At 43.3% G+C, this 21,855-nt stretch overlaps 1 protein-coding gene across 1 annotated transcript in view; it reads left to right on the top strand.

The window, feature by feature from the left end:
* LOC121283904 (high affinity choline transporter 1-like) overlaps positions 1-20,524 on the top strand; it is a 32,374-nt gene extending 11,850 nt beyond the window's left edge. Inside the window, exons 5-8 of the mRNA XM_041198706.1 lie at positions 3,374-3,517; positions 3,851-4,004; positions 18,041-18,258; positions 20,000-20,524. Coding sequence (XP_041054640.1) covers positions 3,374-3,517; positions 3,851-4,004; positions 18,041-18,258; positions 20,000-20,524 — 1,041 coding nt within the window. The remainder of the gene's footprint in view (positions 1-3,373; positions 3,518-3,850; positions 4,005-18,040; positions 18,259-19,999) is intronic.
* Positions 20,525-21,855: the final 1,331 nt, after the last annotated feature.

Raw genomic sequence — 21,855 nt, 5'->3', positions numbered from 1 at the left:
AAGATCTACGGTGTCCTCCTCTGGTTATTGGGATGGAGTTTTATCAATGAAGACTCTTGTGGATCTGCCACTTCTCCTAAGAATAATACATTCTGTTCTGCAGTACCAGCTATTTCTTGGACACTTGCAGAATGGAATGGTCTGTCTTAAAATTTTTGACCTGAAAATGGAAGCTTCCCACTGCTGCAGCATACTATTTAAAATGCCCCCTCTTGTAGCAGGAGCAGCTCTCGGCATTAATGACTGGGCAGGCTTTGTGCTTTTGATGTTTTTTCCCTCCACAACACAGACATGGAACAATGGTGCTTACCGCACCCTCTTCTTACTTGCTCTGTTTTCCAGTAGGTGCTTATAACCCTATGGTTCAGGAATTGGACTGAGTCGGTGGTCTGCCCCCGGGAAGGCTCCTTATCACCCTGGACAAATAACCTGTTTTGCTTGCAAGGTTCAGTCTGCCTGGCAACTGTAATACTTTGGACAAAGTGGGATCTTATCCGAACTGCAAGAAGTCTGACAATGCTTCATCAATCAAGCCCACTACGATGCAATCTCTGATGAGCTTCTCTCTCAATGTCCGATGCCCACAGTTAGCTGCTAAGTGATATTGGCATTTTTAAAAGGTTCGATATTCTCTCCAGGGTCCTGTCTGCGCCAGTTGAATTTTGCCCAGTATGTTATAATATTGCGCCTTAGGCTAAAGTAGGAATCTAAGGCTTTGATGACCACCTCGTATTTAGTGGTTTCTTCCTCAACCTGCTGTCTTCTTAAAATGTTGTCGGCCATAGCTGCCGCTTGCATAGAGTACACTGACCTGATCCTTATCTGGTTTCTGAGTGAGTCCGGAGGCAATCTGGTATCAACTGAATTGACAACACCAGTAACTCCAGCGCGCAGCTTGGTTGAGGGCCTCCATGAGGTCCAAGGGTTCAGGCAGAGGTAAGACTTTCTCCATAGCTCTGTTACTTATCCTCTGAATGTAACTCTTCAACCAGTCAAATAACTTCAAAAGTATCTGCCTCTGCCTCATCACTTCATAATTTCAAACAACTTTATCAAATCATTTCATAAGCTCCTCTGTTCTATCCAAATAGCATTCATTTTTAAAGTTCTATTTATTTGTACTTGTTCTTAAAATGGGAGTATCCTAATAATTCTTCACCATTACTTGTTCTATCTCAATATACTTCCTATAGTGTGGAGACCAAAACTGCACAATGAACTGCAACAGTGGTCTTGCTGAGGTTTCTTACATATCATTAAATCTTGACTTTAATATCCTGTGCCTCTTAAAACACAGTTTTGAATTTTTTATGGCACCTGAGGTGTTTCTTGTCAATGTGAATCTCAATAATCCTCTGCTCTTCTACATGGTCCATCTATTCCACAATCAAAATATAATTATTCACTTATATTTTATAAATCAAAATGTACTACTTCACATTTTTGAATTTTACTTTCTCGTCCATTCCACCATTTTGCTGTAATGCCCTGGCAGCTTCCTTTGGTCTTCATAATTATTGACTTTTATTTTAGTATCATCTGCTCCCTCTATCCCTATATCTAAATCATTGACATAGTGAACATTAGCAGCCTTTCAGCCCTGAAGGGACACCATTACCCACTTACAACCACTTCAAGAAACTGCCCTTCACTCCTACTCTCTGTTTCCTCCTTTCTAACAAGGTTTTAATTCGATTTACTCCTTCCTCCAATTCCATACATTTTAGTGTGCTCCAATAGTCTCAGGCTATTTTACATATATTAGAAAAAGTAAAGAATATTTTTAAATTTTCTAGTGTGATTAGAACACAACATAACTTTAGAATTACAGAAATGTTCAAAGCAAAGGGTATGAAGTGATCATAACTGTGACATGTTAGTTTATATAAACTTCATATTTAGACTTTTGAGGAAATAGATATTGCTGCACAAATTAATGCGATGCTACCTACAATAATAGGGGAATAACTACATATTTCTTCAAAAATCATAAACACATGAAAAGACTAGGATGAAGCAAAAAAATTGATTGAATTTGAATTGAATTGTATTATTTTCTTACATCATTAAAGTTCAATGCACTGTCAAACTGCTATGACCACTCTTCTCCAATGAAAATAATTTGCTGTTTTGAAAATCTCTCCCAAAACTCCACCATCCAGCATTGACCTGATTACAAAACCCCTTTCAAAAAAACAGGTTTATCAGAAGATTTCTCACTTTCTGTAGTCAGGTTTAAAAAACAAGTTCTCTTCAATCTTCTTTAAATGTTTTACAGTCAATCTGATAACGTTACCTTTGATAAGATTGCAATATGCAATTGACAGTAATTTTTGATAATGATAAAATGTGACAATATTAATTTCAGGAAACCATTAGCAGGGATGCAGCCTTATTCTAGGGTACTTAAATGCAGTAACCTTGAGTATCAATAGAAGTTCTGCTAAACTCCTGCTGTAGCTGCAGAAGTAGTCCAATAGAACCCATTGAAAAAAAACCCAATTGTATTAGACACCTGCTGATTCAGGGATTCCTTAAACAACCTTCACTCATCACTTATAAAACCAATCCCATCAATGAGTGCCTTCAGGAATTAAACCTCGCTTGAACTCCCTAAGCCAGGAGGCTGCAGGTCAAGTGGACCAGCCACCAGATGGGTGCAAATGGGTCCCCCCGGAGAGTTCAGGCAAAGGAGTAGCCTGGACCCCAAAGAAAGGACAACATTTGTTAACTAAACTCTCGATTAACCCCCTTTATAAAGGTGTACAAAGTAGAAGTAGCTAGGGATTCCAGGAGAGCCTAGAATCTACAGATTTTTGTAGCATGGGCCAGATGGGTGTCATAGGTCAATCCAGAATGGCCCCATGCAAATTAGCTGCCTTCATGTTGATCCCATAGATATTGTGATCACAGCCTAGAGATTTTTGAAGTAACTGTGTCACTAAGAGTCCACTATAGAATGCTAATACAAAAGTGCAATAGGAACAGCCTTAAACTGTGCTTAGCAACATATATAAGTTGACTCATTTCCTTAATTAAACATCAGATCAAAACACCAAAATTATTGGAACATGATTGGCAGGAAATCTGACAGGATTTATTTTAAATTTAGTTGTATAAAATATTAAAAATGTTAAAAGAAATCTCAATGCAGAATTATAATAAGTTCCACAGCTACACGGTTACTGAGCATAATTGTCCATAAAACTGGTAAGCTTGACTTGTTAATTGTATTGTACTACTGTTACAGCACTTAAAGTGCTATAAAATATCTCTGGTTGTTTGATATTAGAATCATATGCTAAAATGAGCCTTCATGATTATCTAAGGTAAAACAGGATTAAATTGCAATTATTTTTTTTTTCCTTAATAGTGGCTTTGTGTGCCTTTCACCATTACAAATCCAGCAGTTGCTGACATCAAATATACCATGGTAAATGAACTTTACCAGAGCCCATGGATTGGTAAAATAGAAGTGAACCAGATTGCCCGATGGATTGACGATCTACTTTATATGGTTAGAATTCTTCACATATCAAACATTGGTATTATAATTATGCTAATTAGTCCATAATTAAATTTGTCAAAGCTTTTTTGACAAGGTTTGTTGTGATAACATTCAGGGACATAAAGTGTAACAGAGAAGAGGAGATGTTGTAGTTATATATGTCAGGTTCACTTGGGAGATTAATAAAAAAAGTTGCTCATTTGTAATTATCTTGTGTTTGAGATATTGTGATGAAAGCATGCAATTAAATAGTTTCATTGCTTGAAATAACCATTGCTAAATAATTTACTTATTGGATATCTTTGTTTTTTCTAAAATGCCAACCTTATTAATTTCTTTCAGACTTTGGGAGGTATTCCTTGGCAAGTGTATTTTCAGCGAGTTCTTGCTGCATCATCAGTTTCTCAAGCACAGAAAACATCTTATATTGCTGGTGTTTTATGCTTCATTTTGTCTTTCCCTTCCATCATTATTGGTGCAGTTGCTGTTTCTACAGGTATGGAATATAACCCATCATACTGAGATTAACAAAACACTGGCATTGTTTATTCTACATGTGAGACACTGATTATGATGGCCCTTGACATAAGCGAGCACACTAAACTAGCCATGATGAAGAGGCATGCAGCTTCTAAGCATTCTGAGGAGAGAGGAAACTTGTTGATTGTATCTTCACAAAACCCAAGAAATGAACTATACATTGCCAATCATGATGACCTCAAATTTCTCACAGCCTTTTGGAATGTAGGACAGCAATGCAATGAGACTTCAGCCACCTATGAGGTGACACAGCTGAGGCCATCAGAATAGGTGGGATCAACTGTTATGACCAAGTGAGGAGGAGTGAGCTGGTTCCCCTTTATTCAGCCCCCTCAATTGGTTGCAACAAATGTTTTTTTTATAATTTCTTTTCTCCGTATATGCCTTTTCCAATCCAAATGTATGTACTTTTTAATAAGGAGCCAATCAAACCAGGGTTTCTTGAGTCAAAGAAAGAGTAAGTTTATTATTTACTAAACCCAGAGAAAAAAAATAAAAGACATAATGACATACACACTGATTTCAGAAGCAGGAAAAGTCAGAGTCCAAATAAAAGTTAAAAGAATATACAATTGCTTGTTCCTGAGATGTAGGTTGTTGAACTTTGCAGTTGTTTGAACTTAGCTAGTTTCCTTTAAAATCCTGGAGTTCAATTGAAATTCAGGTAACTGCACTTTGCTGGAGACAATATTAGCTTTGGGGAGAGAGAGAGAGAGACAGAGATTCCTTACTGCTCCTTTCAGCAGTTTTTTCGAGATGACTTTGGCTTTTCACTCTGTTTCTGGTTTGGCAAAGCCAATTCTTAAACTTCCTGTCTGTATATTCCAAACAGAAATTCGATTAACATGCCTTGCAGTAATTGTTGTCAAACAAGTAATCACACTTTTGATCTTTCATCTCAGAAACTTTTGACACATTTTAAATTAGTAGGAACCAACAGGTGATGGGGTTATTTCATCCTCCACAGGGGGTTTTGAATGTCTGTTGGGTAATTGCCTGGCTCACTGTTCCCATTCTCTTAGCAGATGTACACTTGATTAACATCCAGCACTTTGCATTTTAATGTTTTCCTTTCAAGGATCCCTTACAATTGGACCTTGATACTCCCAGGTGTAGAATTCCATGAGCAGCATGTCAGCAGTGCAATCCATACAGTAACGTTCCAGAAAAGATCAGATTACAATTCTGGACATCAGGTGATTGTGGGAGCCATCTATGGTCAGTGGCCTTTTTTTTGTATTTCTTTTTAAATAAATTCCTCCTTTAACAGTTCAATATGTTTTTGGTTAGCAGGTGAAGCTATAGGTAGATCTCACTCAGTTACAATTTCCTGTTGTCATGACGCAACTTATTTCCACATTTGCTGCTAAGCCAAAAACACATGTCCCATATAAGCTGTCATCATTATAATCATCATCCTCTTGTTCTTCTTCCCTCTCATGTGGTTTGGGGAAGGAAACTTGCTGCTGCAAGACTTAAAAGTCTGCAGTACCTGTAGAGGCAGCAGCTTCCTGAAGGATAGGCAGACAATTGAATTGAAATTAATTATTACAAAAGAATTCTGAACTTCTCAAGATCCTTTTCATAACAGCACAAGAGTTTTCAGAATCCAAAACATTTAATTTAATCCCCATCAACTCATGGAAAGCAGTCTCAGACTGATCTATGCTTTTATGAATCATTTCAATTGTTTATAACTTGAAAAGCATGTTCTAAAGTGTATAGTCTGTCATGCCAAGGAGGTTCAAACACTGATATTTTTTATGTATACAATGAGATCCTAATAGAGCAAATGGCACTGAAAGTGATTGTTGGGATTGCATGGGAGAAACCTGCTGAAGGAAGTAATCTGAGCCAGCTGGAGTGAGGTGGCAATAATATTCAATGTCACCTCTCTTGTCTCCAGCACAGCAGACCAGTATCAGAAAGATTCAATAAGCTGTAAGGGCAGATGAGGAAATAGAACTGCTACCTTCACCTTTTCACTTTGGTATTATGGACCCTCACCTTCACTTTGTACATGAAATGACAAATTGCCCTGCACAATGGATGGTTGTGCAGAGACTCTCCAGCTCTGGAACTTGTTTGAAACTGCCCTCACAGATTGTTTTTTGCATGCTATTCCTTCCAACACCAGCTTCTCCTGTTAAAAGGTTCTTCCAGCACTTTTACCTCCAGCAGAGTGATTGCAGACATATGGCAACTAACCCAGGCTATGGAGTTCTGGAAATGCATTCCAGTTTGGCTATCAGTGATGGCGATGTCAATGGGCTAAAGCCAATTGAAAGCAATTGAGTGCAAAACTGCGCTTTCACCTGCTGCAGCGTTTTAAAGAAAATCTAGAGGTGTCCCTAACTCATTGCTTTTCTTAAGGGCTGCACAGCCATTCCAGTTCATTTCCTCTTCTTCTACAGGTCAGTCTCAGTAACAGGAGGACAGATGAGGAGGAAGAGGAGGAGGAGTGAGATGGTGATTATTAAGACGGTGATGATGGCACCATGACAATGAAGAGCCTGGCTCCTTTCTTACTGGCCAATACAATGAATGGTAGGAGTTATGCTGAAGTCACTGTCTTCATGTACACCAGCAACAGGGAGGCATTTTTCTTAATTGCAGACACTAATCGAATATTTGTAAGCTTCATTGCAGTTTGCAACAATTAATCTCCCCAACCTATAGTGGTGGCCTAACACAAGTTGATCCTATGGAAGCACAAGCTGCAGCCCTTTAAGACCTTGAGGATGGATTTGAGAGTACTGCTTTTCAATATTCAGTTGCTTAGCATCAGCTAATTTGAGTTACTCTCTTATGGCTTTGAGGGGCCAGTAGGAATTATTTGATTTGCTCTTTCATTGATCAATGGCAACTTTGAACCTAGACCAGGTGCCTATTCTGTTATTGTAGTTTTTGGTCTTAGATGTGGTAGTCATGGTTCTGGGCTTACAGATAATGCTGGAGGCAAAGCTGTTGGCAAACTATACCTTTTATTGAATATTATGGTAGCTATTTACAATATAGACTCAGCATGAGGCTCTAAATAGAATAGAATAGAATTATCCCTCTTGATACTTTGTTATCATGAGATCTTACATCACTGAAGATGTAGGCTATATATTTACATATTTAACATTATACTACATTTCCCCCAAAGTCTCCAACTCAATAAATACTATTTACATTAATCTACATCTCCCCTCAAAGCCTCTGTCTTCATCTCTGGTTTCATCAATCTCCCCACATTGTCTGCATCTCTCTCAGAGGTTGCATAGGATTCAGATTCTCCATGCTCGTCTCGAACTCTCTAGAGTAGCATGTGAATCTTCAGAGACTATTGGTTCTCTGTTCAGGTTGGCTTCCTGATCATATGGATAGTCAGTCCATTCAATTGATTGTCTTCATCTTGTTGATATGAGTGCTCCTCAATTTCTTCTTACCATCCCATTCTCAGTCTCTTAAAAGATAAGGGGCAGAATTTTATGCTCTTTGGGCAGGCGTGCACCCAACTTGATCAGGTGTAAAATTGTGCGAGAAGATCTCAATGTCATTCCGCGCGCAATCTTCAGATCAGTGGGCAAACACGCGTATTGGGAACCTCACCCACCATCGATTAAATAGCCACTAAAAGGCATTAAAAAGGCAATTGTTCATGATTGTACATTGCCCATGCAATTTCATGCTCGCTGCACGGGCAAAATAAGCACGCAGGCAGCCCACCTTTTACAAAACCTCACCAAGGGGTGGGATAAAAAGAGTCAGCAGTATTGCCATTGTGAGTAGTGAGGAGTTTAGGTGATAGTTTGCTGCTGGTTGGCTGATTCATCTCTGTTCTGAGCTTCATTCTTAGCATTTCCAGGTTTCACTTCAGGACTCATTGGTGTCTCCAAGGCCCCTAGAGAATTTTGACCACATGGACCCTTCCAGGCACCAGGCAGCCTTCTGTTACTCTGGTAATAGGGATTGTGGTCTCCATTGGTGGCACCTCCTCTGAGGAGGAAGAGAGGGGCAGAAGGGAAAGGAGGCTAGGTTTCCCAATGCAGCTTCCAGGGGAGCAACCTGTGGGAGGACAGGCACAGGCATAAGGGGTGCAGGGCCAGCTGGTAGCCCCAGGCCTAAGGGGCCACAGGAGATGCATCTATCCTATTGCCAGGGTTTCCAGGCAGCGATGCAGTTGCCTCAATATGTCCAAGTGCAATGCCGAAAGTTCTCCACCTCTCCAGGGACACTGTGACCCCTATTTGTCATATGATTAGGCCTGAGATCACCCTCACCTGCATGGGTAGACACCCCATGCCAGTGACTCTGAAGGTCACAGTGGCCCTCAACTTCTATCCCTCCGGCTCTTTTCAGGAGTCAGCAGAGAATCTTTGTGGAGTGTCCCAATGAGGTGTCCACAGTTGCATCAAGCTGGTGCCTGATGCTCTGTTTAGGCGGGTAATGACATTTATTCATTTCCACATGGATGAGGCCAGCCAGGCTGAGCGAGCCAGAGGCTTTGCAGTGATTGTTGGGTTTCCCCGCATCCAGGCTACCGTCGACTGCACACATGTGGCCATCAAGGTGCCAGCGGGTCAGCTGGGTGCCTTTGTCAACAGGATGGGATTCTGCTCAATGAATGTCCAGATAGTGTGTGACTACAAGACACAGATTCTGCAAGTCTGTGCAAGGTACCCTGGCAGCTCCCATGACACTTACATCCTCACACACTCCCAGGTGCCGAGGTTCTTCAGTGCTCCAGCCCGGCTGGATGGATGGCTGCTGGGTGACAAGGGCTATCAGTTGAAAAGGTGGCTTATGACCCCTCTCCACCACCCAAGAACAGAGGCAGAGCAGCGTTATAATAGGAGTCATGCCTAGTGACATGCCTAAGGATGGTGATGGAGAGACCCATAGTCTCCTGAAGATGTGCTTCTGATGCCTGGATCGTTCAGGGGGAGCAATACAATATCCCCCAGAGTGGATGTCATTGATAGTGATTGCATGCTGCGCTCTCCACAATCTGGCACTGGCTCTTTGTTCTGATGAGCAGTATTCATGTCACTCAGAAGTGAAACCTTTCTGCACAAGATAAAGGCAGGTGCCTCAGTCCATGGCCTCTTCCCGGTGCTGTGCGGCCTTCAGACCAAAGGGATGGTCTGGTATCGCACTCCCTGGATACATTGGTGATCCCTGCAGCTCATTGGTGCTTGTTATTGCTGCCAGAATGTTGTGGGTAGGCGTCACAGAATTCAGTCACTCTCTCTGTTTGCTCTCAGCACCTTTAATGTGGGGCTGGTCCCCATCTCTTCATTATCTGTGACCAGTGACGCTGTGCTCCTGAAGGGCTCAGGTGCTGAAGCTGGACAAAGGATCAGCTGCTTCATGGCTGTGTCTCTATGATAAGATCCTGATCACAGAGCACAAGCGAACTTCCCTTGGCCAGTCAGGAGTCAGACATTCAAAGAGGCTATATGAAGATCTATGGAGTGTCCTCACTACATGTCATCATCATCCTCCTGTAACCAAGCAGTTATTAGGACCTCCACTGCATCTCCATGACAGGAGCATTATCACAGAGGCTATGTGCGCTGCCATAAGCCAGACTGGAGTCAAATGTTCATAGATGCAATGTGAGGGTCTATGGTGTCTCCTCACTGCATGTCGTCATCATCCTCCACAAATCTAGCAGCTATGAGGGTTTCCCGAGTGGGCCTGCCCGGTCTGGCCAGTGTGAGGGCCTCATTGCCATCATCATTGCTTTCAAAGACCTTCTCATCCTCATCACTGTCGACATCTTCCTCATCAGAGGAGACCTCCAGCTCCTCCATCTCCTCCTCAGCCAGCTCCTCTCTCTGTTGCAGCACCAGGTTGTAAAGGGTACAGCAGACGATGATGATGCATGACACCCTCTGTGGACTGTATTGCAGGGCTTCACCAGACCGGTCTTGGCACTGGAACCTTATCCTGATGGTTTTGCTGCATCAAGTTATGAGTTGCAGCATGAACCTCATTATACCTTTGTCCAATGGCGAGAAACGCGGCCCACCATCAACAGGCTAAGCGGATGATCGCAAACTGGTTTCACGACCCGTGAAACCAATTTCTGGCCTTCTTGCTATATTGCCCGCTCATGCTTCCAAGCACACCCCACAGTAGTCAGCACAGAAAATTCCGCCCTCTACCTTTTATTGAACATTAAGCTAACTACATGCAATACAAATTCAGCACAAGGCTCTAAATAGAACTATCTCTCCGTGCTCTGTATCATGTGAGCTTACACCACTGATGATGTAGACTATGTATTTACAAATTTAACATTAACCCTTTATACTATGCCAAATGGCAGAGCTGGAGTCAACTGACATGATGTATTATTCTCTCAGGATAGCAGTGCATGCCAAGCCTCCTGCCTGGAAGGATTTAATTGATGGATTGGTTGTGGGCATGATGGCTAGGGAGATATAATGAAGGAAATTTGCTTTAATCAGGAGAATCTATTTCTATTAATCTACTTATGAATTTCCCTGGCAGTCAGGATGAGTCATGGATGATATTTCATCCAGGATTGTAAAACCACCTGGTGTTGAAGTTCAGACCTCCTCCCCATGGATCAGCCCATCCTCTCATTCCCTGGGATCAGGGTTCAGACTTATCCTGCTCCTGCAGCCTGCTCCAGAGTCCTCCCTATCAAGCTGAAAGCCAAGCCTGTCAATCAGGCTGACTTCCAGGCTGCACACCATGGAAGTTGTTACAACAACAGGAGAGTTGAAATGACTCCCCTATTCTGCAACTCCAGGTCTGACTGTAACAGGGTTATTTATTAATTTATAAGGATGAAGGTATTAACTCAATGGGCGGAATCATCCTAGATTTGTACTAAGTACGGTAGCAAGCTGGTAAAACGACATTTTATCTGTCAGCCGCAATGGCAGGTTTTCACGCCATATTGTCCCAAACCCACCACGTTAGTTATGCATTCCCGGGAAACACGCCGTTTCAATGGCAGTGAGCTCTCATTCGCCCACCATGCCATCACTTTGCCGCTTCATCACGCGAGGCACCATATTTAAAGTGCAGACACACACATACATCTCAGTGCTTCCAGCCCACAACTACTTAACTAAAGATGTCCACAAAAGGCAAAAAAACTGCACTGCTCAGATTTAGTGGTGCGTCACTAGAACACCTTTTGGACACTGTGGAGACAATGTCCTCTACCCCCTCTCTTGCTGCAGAATGGTCAGCAGTGTGACCAAACAGGCTTGAGAGCCGGTACCAGTGGTAATCAGTGCCAGTGCCACACAGAACAGGTTGGCCATCCAATGCAGATAGAGGATGAATGATCTCATCTGTGCAACCAGAGTGTGGCAACCATCTCATCACTTTAAACTTACACAGTGAAGCCCATCATGCATTCACTGGCATCACACAATGCCAGTTCAAGGGTCATCACTACCCAATCTCACAAACATACCCTCACATGTCCATCTGGATTCATCTCCTCTGGAGACTGCCTCCTCAGCCCTCACCATCTTGAGGCCATTTGCACAGATCAACATGTGTTCCCCCAAAAAGACCCTGGGATATCCTCCTTCCCCTGTACAGCCCTCATCCTGCAGCCTCTTCCTTTACCTGAGGCCACTTCTCCCCCTTCGCCAAGCATGGCCTAGCCCTGCAGCCATTGTAAAGCCACCCACATGTGGCTGATCTGGCAGAGACCTGCCCGTAAGCCCCCCTAAAAGTGATTTGGTGCTGCCTGCGAAGCCTGACGCTGATGACTGTGAGTGCTGCCGAAGCAAAGTAGGGCAAGCAAACCTTGAAGTCCCGAGTGAAGTGCAGCCCGCCAGGTGCATGTTGATTATGTGCTGTTATGGAACAATTCAGCATATTTTCTCCCCGACGTGGGCGGCCATCCAGTGGGGGGACGATTCTTGCGGGCTGGCCTTATAATAATATGCAGATATAGTACAATGAGGTTCTCTACATCCAATGACAGGAAAGGTGGCCCACCATCAGTGGATCAGTGGGCTGAACGGATGATCGCAAACTGGTTTCATGCCGTCATGAAACTGTTCCCGCCATATTGTTTGCTCACGATACCAAACAGCCCGATGCCGGTAGGCACAGAAAATCCGGCCAATGTCTGCGCTTAACCATTTATGGTCAGATTGTAAAGAAACCAGCCTGACAGACATTCTTGAGTTTAAACACAATTTTTATTGAGCTAAAAACTCACCCAGGTAAAGACATAAAGGTAGTTTAAAAAGGTAAACTCGTGTCCCGACCTTCGACACACACACACATGCACACAGGTATGCAGATTAACAAGTTATATAGTAGGAGGTTACTTTTTAGCCAATTGAAATTCAATTATAAAAGGCAGAATTTGAGAGTTCACAGTTATGAGTCCTTTGCTAGTATCCATGGCTGCAGCAGAATTTTTCCATGGTGGTCTTGAAGTTTTAGTGGAGTTGAAGTCGATATAAACTGCAATTTCTGGAGAATGTCTCTTTTTTAAACATAATCCATCTTTTCCAAAAGTCAATGATTTTTGCATCTGATGTTCCTGTTATTTGAAAATTCTCTATCTCTGTGCTGGATTTCAAACTGTAGTAGAGATACAGGGCAGAATTTTATGGTCCTTCTCACCGGTGGGATTTTCTGTTCCTGCCAAAGTCAATGGAGTTTTGAATGGCTCGCTGCATTTTACAGCCCTGCCCCCATGACTGTAAAATTCTACTCACAGTCTTGAACTTGAGAGAGAGGGGGGAAAGAGAAACGGTTACTGGTCCATTGGCAGATTTCTTCCAGGCTCCTATTTTAGCAGCTTGGGCATTGTATTAAAAAACAGTTCAAAATGGTTATTCTGGTCACATGACCTCTCTTCCCATTGTGGTTTCAGAAGGTAATTGATTATCAATGACTGGTCAAATTGTGGCTATTGTTTTATGGCCTAGGTGATTAGATGTCCCAGCCATTAACTCCTGAATATCTATCCTCCATCTTGATGAGTTAGCATGGACACCTTCCATATAGTTACTGTCCCTGATAAATTTTCTGTCTCCGCTTGAGAGATATCTTTATTAAAATGCAAATGGTGAGGTCCAGTACAGTTTCTGTTCATCTTTTGAATTGGTTCTTGGCATTAGCAGGTGTAAATTCCCATAGGAGACTGTCTTGGTATGTCTTAATTGTAATCTACAGTGGAACCTTCCAGAAACTAGTCAAGTTGACCTGGTAGCCATCTTAAGTCAGTGTCTTTGTTTGGTTGTTTTTTAAAAGGTCCTTTTAAAGCAGTTCAATATATATATTTGATCAGGTGATGAAATTAAAGATTAATATCACACATGTGGACATCACATCATTATGACAAAATGAAACTCCAAAGCATGTGGGGAAACCCAGACTACCGAGCTTCCCATCTGAAACTCCATCGGCTCACTTATATAGCCTACCCCTGTTAACATTCAAGCCAAAGTGCAGTCATGATCCATGAAAACTATTGTCCAAAGTCCGATCCTTAACTGTCTTTCCTGTATAGAGCTGAGAGATTGGACTAACTCATTACAAAACCATTGTAAAACTCCCTACAAAGCAGTCTTTGATATGAAGACTTTATTGTTTCTGGTCACAAGCAATCTGAACATCCAGGATACAGGATTCCTTTCTAGTTAGGAAGTTCAACTAGTTCACAGTGTGATCTGGATCCCATTTATTGCTCCTGAACTCTGAGAAAACCAACAACATAAGGTTTTCCACCTGCTTCTTGAGAGCCATCCCAAAATGGATGCTGGCAGTGCAGAGCTGCTGAGCTGTGAAAGGATGGCAGCTCTCAGGGGAAGACATGGCTGTGCAGCAATTAAATGACCCTGGGAGCTGGGAGCCCCAGCCCTGCTGCCAATTAGAAACTTTATTCCATCAGGGCCCCCACAGATTGGCTTGGCAGGGGTGCCACCACATTTCATAACAGATGACGGGCCTCTCTGCCACTCACATTAAATTCCACCAATGTCATAAAATAGTACCAATTGTCATAGAATTGTTTGGGCAGTTGATCTAGCCTATAGGTCTGTGTATAGAAGCTAGCACAGGTCATCATAGTTTCCGTTGTGACATTTGAAATAAATTCTATGAAAGCAGAAACCCTCACTCATATCCTAACAAGAATTCCGTGGCGAAGGGGATAGTTGTGAATTGTTCTCATCCTTCTGCAATGTTGCCACTTCCTTCAGTTATTCACTTCTGATCTCCTCCTCTTCCCCTATCACCTCATGAAGTGCAACCCTCATGGTGAAACCCATACTATCCATAACATCATTTGCTCTGGGTGGACTTTATAAATGAAGTCCCTCATTCTGTCACTTTAAAGTTCAGCTCCATAGCACCTCAAGGAAAATAAAATTACCAAAATATGTAATCAAATCTGCGATTTGGACAAAGATTGCAGTAAACACTTTTAAATGCATTGGTTGTTAGGATCGGCTGACCCTGGCAAGTCACAATGCCTCAGGTTAAACAGAGTGCAATTGGAAAGAAAATTATAGAGATTCAAACATATGACATCACCCCCTTATTTCCATCCAATTTCACTGCTAAAAGAGCTGACAAATGATTGGCCCATCTCCCAACCTGAACTGGAAATTTTGGCATGCTGAAAGCAGGTTGGAAAAGCTGCCAATGCATCTCCAACGCATCGAAAACTACAAGAAAATTTGACTCAATGTCTTTAAATTTTGACTTTACAACTTTAATTTAAAAACTAAAGTTGTTTTGAATGAAAATTCATATGGGCAGAATTTTGATGATTTTGGGCGAGCGCCCCGCTGTCATTGCAAACCCACGTGATATTTTGGTCGGCAGGCACGTGCTAAACTCGGAAGCACGCCCGCCGACAATTAAGAGGGCAATTAAGCCCATTAACAGTGCAATTAACAGAGATTTTTTGTTGCCCATCCAACATTACGGTTGGCGGGCAGGCAAATCGGCTAGGCAGCCTTTGCATTTTTCAGGAAACCTCATTCACTGGCAGGATGAGATTTCCATGATAAATTAAATAAAAATAAATTGCTATGGACAACATTTTCATTACCTACATTTTCAGGTGACTGATTATGGCGCTCGGGTACTTTTTTCCAGTTTCTGTGACCTTTATTTTAGGTTGTTCAGGTCTTCAGCTCCCTGAGGCAGCTCTCTACCTTCAGTGAGCTTTCTGTGAGTGCTCGCCCATGCCCGCACTGACTTCAGCACTCGCTCTCCTCCTGCCCCCATCCCGGCAGCACTGAGCCTTTCAGCGCGTGCTTCACGCTGGCTGGCCGTTAATTGGCCAACCAGCGTAAAATCACGGTTGGGGGCTGATCACGGTTGGCAGCCCATTCCCCGGCTGATCCCAGACACCCCGACCTCCGGTGCCCGCCTGCCAAACTAAAAATTCTGCCGGTGGTTTTTAGGAATGTTATTGGGCTATTTGGAAATTTGAATGAATAAATAATGAACTCCAAGGGCAGAATATTATACTAGGCTGCGGGTGAATGCCCGACACGCCTGAGCGTAAAATGATGCGCGATGACATCGGGCGTGCATACCGACATCATTGCGCAGTCTCATGATATTACGTTCGTTGGGCGCACACCGGAGTTGGCTGCAGGCCCGCCGATAATTAAAGGGCCTGTTAAAGTCATGAACAATCTAATTAAATTCAAATTTCCACTGCCCGTCCAACCTTATGGTTGGCGGGCAGGCGAATAGGCCAGGTGGCCTTTACATTTTTTAGGAAACCTCATCCACAAGCGGGCTGAGGTTTCCTAAAGCAAATAAAACATTAAATAAAAACTTTATTTTTGAATTAAAAACATGTCCCAGCTCATGCGACAGAGTCCGCTAGGCCTGGCGCTCCCTCCTCCCGCCGCCCGCACAGGCAGCGCTCAGCACTACCCCTCATGATCCATTCAGGGTGGGCCTTAATTGGCCTGCCCATGTGAAACCGCGGTGTGGAGCCAATCGTGGGTGGCAGTCGGCTTCCTGACCGCCCTGCCCACCCCCGCCGAGCACCCCCGCCAAGGGCAAAATGCTGCCCAAGAATGTTTGAGTTTGCAAATGATCATTTTCACTATAAACATTCGAAATTCCAGCTATTGGTTTGATCTTTTCTAGTTTTCTCACCAGCACCAACCACTGTTGTGTAATCACTAACCAAGACCCTTATAGGGCAGCATTTTCCAGCCCCACCGTGGCGGACCAGCCAAAAGTCCTTTGGCTTTCGGCGGAACCGGGACAATCCCGGCGGCGGGCAGGGCTGGAAAATCCCACCCATAATTTAAGGCTACTTTTAATAAGTATAAAAGATGGGCACTTAATCTGTATATGTGATGTTGCTCTGGCTGCTTTTTTATTGGAAACATCAACTCATGTAAAATAGTGGACCGAATACACCGATATGAATATATCACATGTTCATTAGCTACTATTGATGTAATTGCTGTGTTTCAGTATCAAGTAAGAAATCAGCATAGGCCTATGACTTATGCTTAGCAGCAGCCTGTGGAGACTTCCCAAACTCAGCTCATTTCTGGTCAGTCTGGTTTGGAATTAGACCTAGGTCCCATAAATGAAAAGACAGGTTTTACTCACTATACCAGTGCCCTAATCTCATTAGTTTAAGATATAAACCCACTATGCTGCTGACAATGCAATTCTAGTTCAGTACTGCTGAGATCAATGCTCCTAAGCACTGCATATAAACACGAGAAATAAACCCGCTTTGCTGACAATATGCTGTAGGCTCATTTAAATGTTTTTCCTGGTGCTCTCAGCATGTTTCTCATGATGCACTGAGGGCACCGGGGGTCAGGGAAGGGTTCGGAATTGCAGGCATCAGGAGTCTATGAAGGGCCAACGTGTTTCTTAGAATGGGAGATGGGGCTGGGTAGGGAGGGTGAAAAAGGAAGGAGGGAAGAAAGGGGTGAAATGGAACAGCGAAAAGAAAATATTTTTCGAGGCCTTCTCTCAACTTCCTCCCATTATCTGGAGGAGTGTTAATTTTTTATATTTGAAACCCTTAATGACCCTCATTGCCCAGCCCCTCCACTTCCTGTGGAGAATACAAGAGCTGTGTTCTGAGTTTGTAGATAACTGCATGGCCAAGATGAGGAGTTCACTATGGGCAGAATTTAATACCCTCCCCTGTGGCAAGCTTGGTGGTGGGGCATTTAATCAGGCAGGAGAGCAGTGGGTGGGGACCTCACCCACTTTCTGTCACTGTCCCAATTAAGTCTATGGCAGGAATGTCTTCCTGGACCACACCCAACTTAGGCCCTAAAGTTGGAAATTAATTCTATAGCTGGGGGAATCAACAAGTGGGAAGCTTAAAAAGGAAACTCTGTTGGGGTTGCTTTCAAGCTCCTGGGGTTCGGGGCAGGGGGCAGGGTTCCTTATGCCTGGTCAAACTAGAATCAGTAAATGACAGGTCCAGTGAGAGCAGCCCAAGTGCCCTTGGCACCAACCCCGCTTCAACTCGTACCCTGTGTCGCTCACCCCACAAACCCCAACCCCCTGCCATTATTCACCTGTGCCTGAGTCCTGATGATCCTAGGTCTCACGTGAGTGAAGTACCGGCAACAGCTATTGTCTCCCCAGTGGGCTGCTGAGCAATGAAGAGCTCTTGGCTTTTGATTGGCTGGCAGCTGTTGGTGGGCAGAACTCCCAAGCAGGCCTTCCCTGGAAGGCTTGCCACTGCCCAGTTAAGTGCCTAATTGGCACTTAATTCAGCAAGCCTTCCCGAAAAGAGACGACACAAGGCTCTACCCAGGTCTCCAGCAGGTCTCCCTGTAGCTTCCATTAAATACTGCTTTATGTGTGAGACCCTGAATGAGAATCTCCTTCTTACCCTTCCAGGACATGGTGCTTTGGGAATTTCTGTAGGAGTCAAGTAAAATTCTTTTTTTTTCAGGCTTCATGATTTCATGTTAAGAAATTACTGATGAAAACAATTCCAAATGCAAAATATCTTGTTTCTTTCAGATTGGAATCAAACAGACTATGGATTGCCAACTCCAAATGAAAGACAAGAATCAAGTATGGTATTACCCATTGTCCTTCAATATCTGTGCCCTGTTTACATTTCCATGTTGGGAATTGGTGCCATTTCAGCAGCAGTTATGTCATCAGCAGATTCATCACTTTTAGCAGCAAGTTCAATGTTTGCACGCAATATCTACAAGACTATAATTAGGAAAACGGTAAGCATCTGTTTGAACTATTTAGAAAAAAATAGATAATGGAGCCCATTTAGTCTAGAGCAATGCCCGCTGGGAGAGCCGATTGGCACAGTGTGGGCTGGGAAAATAATTAGCAGAAAATCTGACACAGCGGACCCATTTCCCATGTGACTGCTACTCTGCACTCCACTGCAGAATTAACCATGTGGTGAATATTGGAGTGTAAGATTTCTGCTTCACTGCTAAAAAATACGTGGGGCAGAATTTTACATTCCGACTGCTAGCAAGTTTATAGGCGGGGTGGGGTGGGGTGGGATGGTGGTGACCATAACATTTGCCAAATAGCCTTCCCACCGGGCTCCCCTCCACTCTGACCTCTGCGCAATTTTACGTTTGGATGGAGGAGGCCTAGGCCGCCCATTCAGCCCACCCTTAACCCAATTGAGGCCCTTAACTGGGTCAATTATTGACCACTTAGGGGCCGTTTTCCACCCACCTTCAATTTCCTGGCTGGCAGGAGGAGTTCATGGACACGGGGAAGCCCAAAAATGAACCATGTTACTGGGTTCAGGCCTCTGGCAGGAAGAGGGAGTGGCACCTCCATCTGCAGCCTCCTTTTAATGTCGGATGACCCCACCCTTCCCAAAAGGCCTGACCACTGTAGATACTCCCTCCCCCATAGCATCTCCACCAACACCCCAACCCCCTCTGGCCATCCCTCCACTATCTCCTGTGTCCCCTCACCGGCCCTCACCTCCCCACCCCACCCTGAGACACCCACACTTAACTAGTCCTTAGGGACTGGTGACTGCTGGACCCTCCCTCACCTCCAGCCTCTCCCCTGACACCCCATTCCCCCACTAACCACCCCCCCACAAGCCTTCCCTACTGTCCCTCCCATGAGACCCCAAAAATTCACCTTTCTGTGCATTGCCAGGGCTTAAGCTCTGTGCACTTCCTGAACTTCCTCTTCTGTCCAGCAGCTTCTGTCACTGCAGGGACTAGAGAGCTGCTAGCCAATCAGATTGGCCAGCAGCTCTCCAAGGCAGGTCTTCTTCCTGAGTGAGGGGTGGAAGTCCTGCCTGCAGCCAAATAACGCTCATTGGAGGGAACACGCTCCTGCCGACTCTGGATGGTGGGACAGGAAACCCTGGCCATTGTGCTTAACAGGACAGTGAAGATCCACTTAATAGAGGAACAGTTCATAGTGATTAAACCATTTGCTCTATGCTAGCAAACAAATTCCCTTCTCTACCCAATTGCCACATGGACAGCAGTGGTTCAAGAAAGCCCATCTTTCCAAGGGCAAAAAAGGATGGGCAATAAAGGTAGTTTTTCTAGTGTCACCCACACTCTGAGAGTGAATATTAAAAAATGATGCATTGTAAACTTCTCATTAAATGCTATCTAAAGTGTTATGTAACCATTCTAATTGGGTCATCTCTATTTGAGCTCCTCTGCTTTTGAATATATTTCCAGCTATTAGCCACTGCATAACACAGAAATTCCTCAACTGAGAAAGCAGGAAACTACCATTGCAACGCTGCAGCTGGCAATGGAGAGATGCGGAGTGATGGCCCCTCTGATTTACCCTCCCTGCAGGGAAACAATCTGATCAGCGCTTGTCCACCAGATGGCTGTGGCTGGGAAATAGTGTAAAGGATACTCACAGCCATGAACCATGCTCAAGTGTACTGGGGATTAATGATAAAAACAAAATGTTGTCATATTTTACTAATCAGGCACATTATTTTATCCACAGGCTACTGAGAAAGAAGTGATATGGGTGATGCGAACTACAATAGTCCTGTTTGGAGCTGCAGCTGCAGCATTGGCACTTTTAACAAACTCAATTTATGGCCTGTGGTTCCTGAGTTCAGAATTAGTGTATGCCATACTGTTTCCACAGTTTGTCTGTGTCCTCTTCATCCCAAACACGAATACATATGGATCAGCTGCAGGATACCTTGTCGGATTAACCTTGAGACTATTAGCTGGCGAGTCTTTCCTTCAAATCCCGCCTCTAATTCAATATCCAGGCATTTCCTTTGAGAATGGCACCCATCAGCAACTCTTTCCATTTAAAACTTTCACAATGGTGTTGTCCTTACTCTCCATTGTGATGGTCTCATACTTGGCCTCATTTGTATTTAACAGAAAGCTTCTGCCTGTAAGATTTGATGTTTTCAAAGTTACCGATAAAACTCAGGAATTGCCTGCAACACCAGAGGAACAGGTAATTTTAAATGATTGCAACAATCATAAACTGGAGCCTGACCGCATCTAACAATTACTATCTTAGTGTTCATTAGTTCCTCAGATACCTGTTTTCAGCAAAAGTGCAGGGGGTTTATTTCATACTTCTCCCACACCACTGCTGTAACTTCAGAGGAAGTGTGATGGAAACCCCAATTTTGCGTAGAAACAGGATTTCAGTTGTTCCTCTACCTAAGTTATGATGAAAAGGCAGAAGCCTGAGGAAATTCACCCCATTATTTTTATGTACATTCACAGTAATCATGACCATTTTATGTTGAGATGTGATGCTTCATATCATTATTACAGGCTGACTGAGGGGTTCCTGTCTCCGAGAACCTCCAGCCACCTATACTGAGTCTTCCATCTTCTAACTGGAAATCTGGGTGGAAATCCATAATGCCGGATCTTACTCACTACGCATCACATTTCTAGCTCTAAAAGAAAATAGTCAAGAAATTCATCCTGATTTGGAATTTGAAGGTGTTAACTTCACTTTGTCCTACACACTATTTCAGAACATTTGCAAATCATGCTAAGTTATGATTTTCACACCCATAAAAACACATCGTCCAGAATCATTCAAGTATAAGTCAAATACATCTGACTTCAGTGAAAATAACTATTGGGAGAGATTTAGACTGAGTTCACTGCTTATAGCACAAAATGACCCCCATGTTCATTTAAAGAACCTAACAAGAAAATTTATTGGACAGTTTTGAGGTTATTTCCCAATCATTTCGACTGCCACTTAGGATTGTTTTCCTTCTTACAAAACCAATGGACTTCTCAATAGGAATCTCTCAATTTGAACTTCTTACGAGAAGGGGACAACCAATGCCAGATAGAGTAGACAGCAACAAGTGTGCTCTATGCTCACTCACCAGTCCGCTCATATACTGCTACAGATAGAGTTGTGTTCACTTTTCTTTCCAAGGGACCCCATGACAAAAGACCATGATATAAATAAAGTGTGAAGGTCTGACTATTGTTCTGGGTGTAAGCTCCCCACTCACAGATTTAATTCTTCCAGTCATACTGTAGGAAAGAAGAAATGATCAATAAGCAATATAGATTGATTGACTGCACTGCCCCAAGTAGCTGCCTTTCCTAGATTAAGTACCTGGCAAACAATGAACTAGGGCCCCCTACAACCCGCATTAAAAATCCAGAATCTATGGGAATACAAGGCCAAATCTTGAATTATATTCAGGATATTTATTCCAGCACCAAGACACATGTAAATGTAGATGGGAGAGTTAATGGGGGAGAAGTTCATCCTTGTCACATCTGTTTTCAAGGCGAGGGCCAATTTTCAAGGTATATGAACCATGTCCCAGATAAGTCTCAGATGATATTCAG

Source organism: Carcharodon carcharias, chromosome 11, assembly GCF_017639515.1.
Source record: "Carcharodon carcharias isolate sCarCar2 chromosome 11, sCarCar2.pri, whole genome shotgun sequence".
Lineage (NCBI taxonomy): Eukaryota > Metazoa > Chordata > Chondrichthyes > Lamniformes > Lamnidae > Carcharodon > Carcharodon carcharias.
This window is presented reverse-complemented; position numbering and strand designations above follow the sequence as displayed.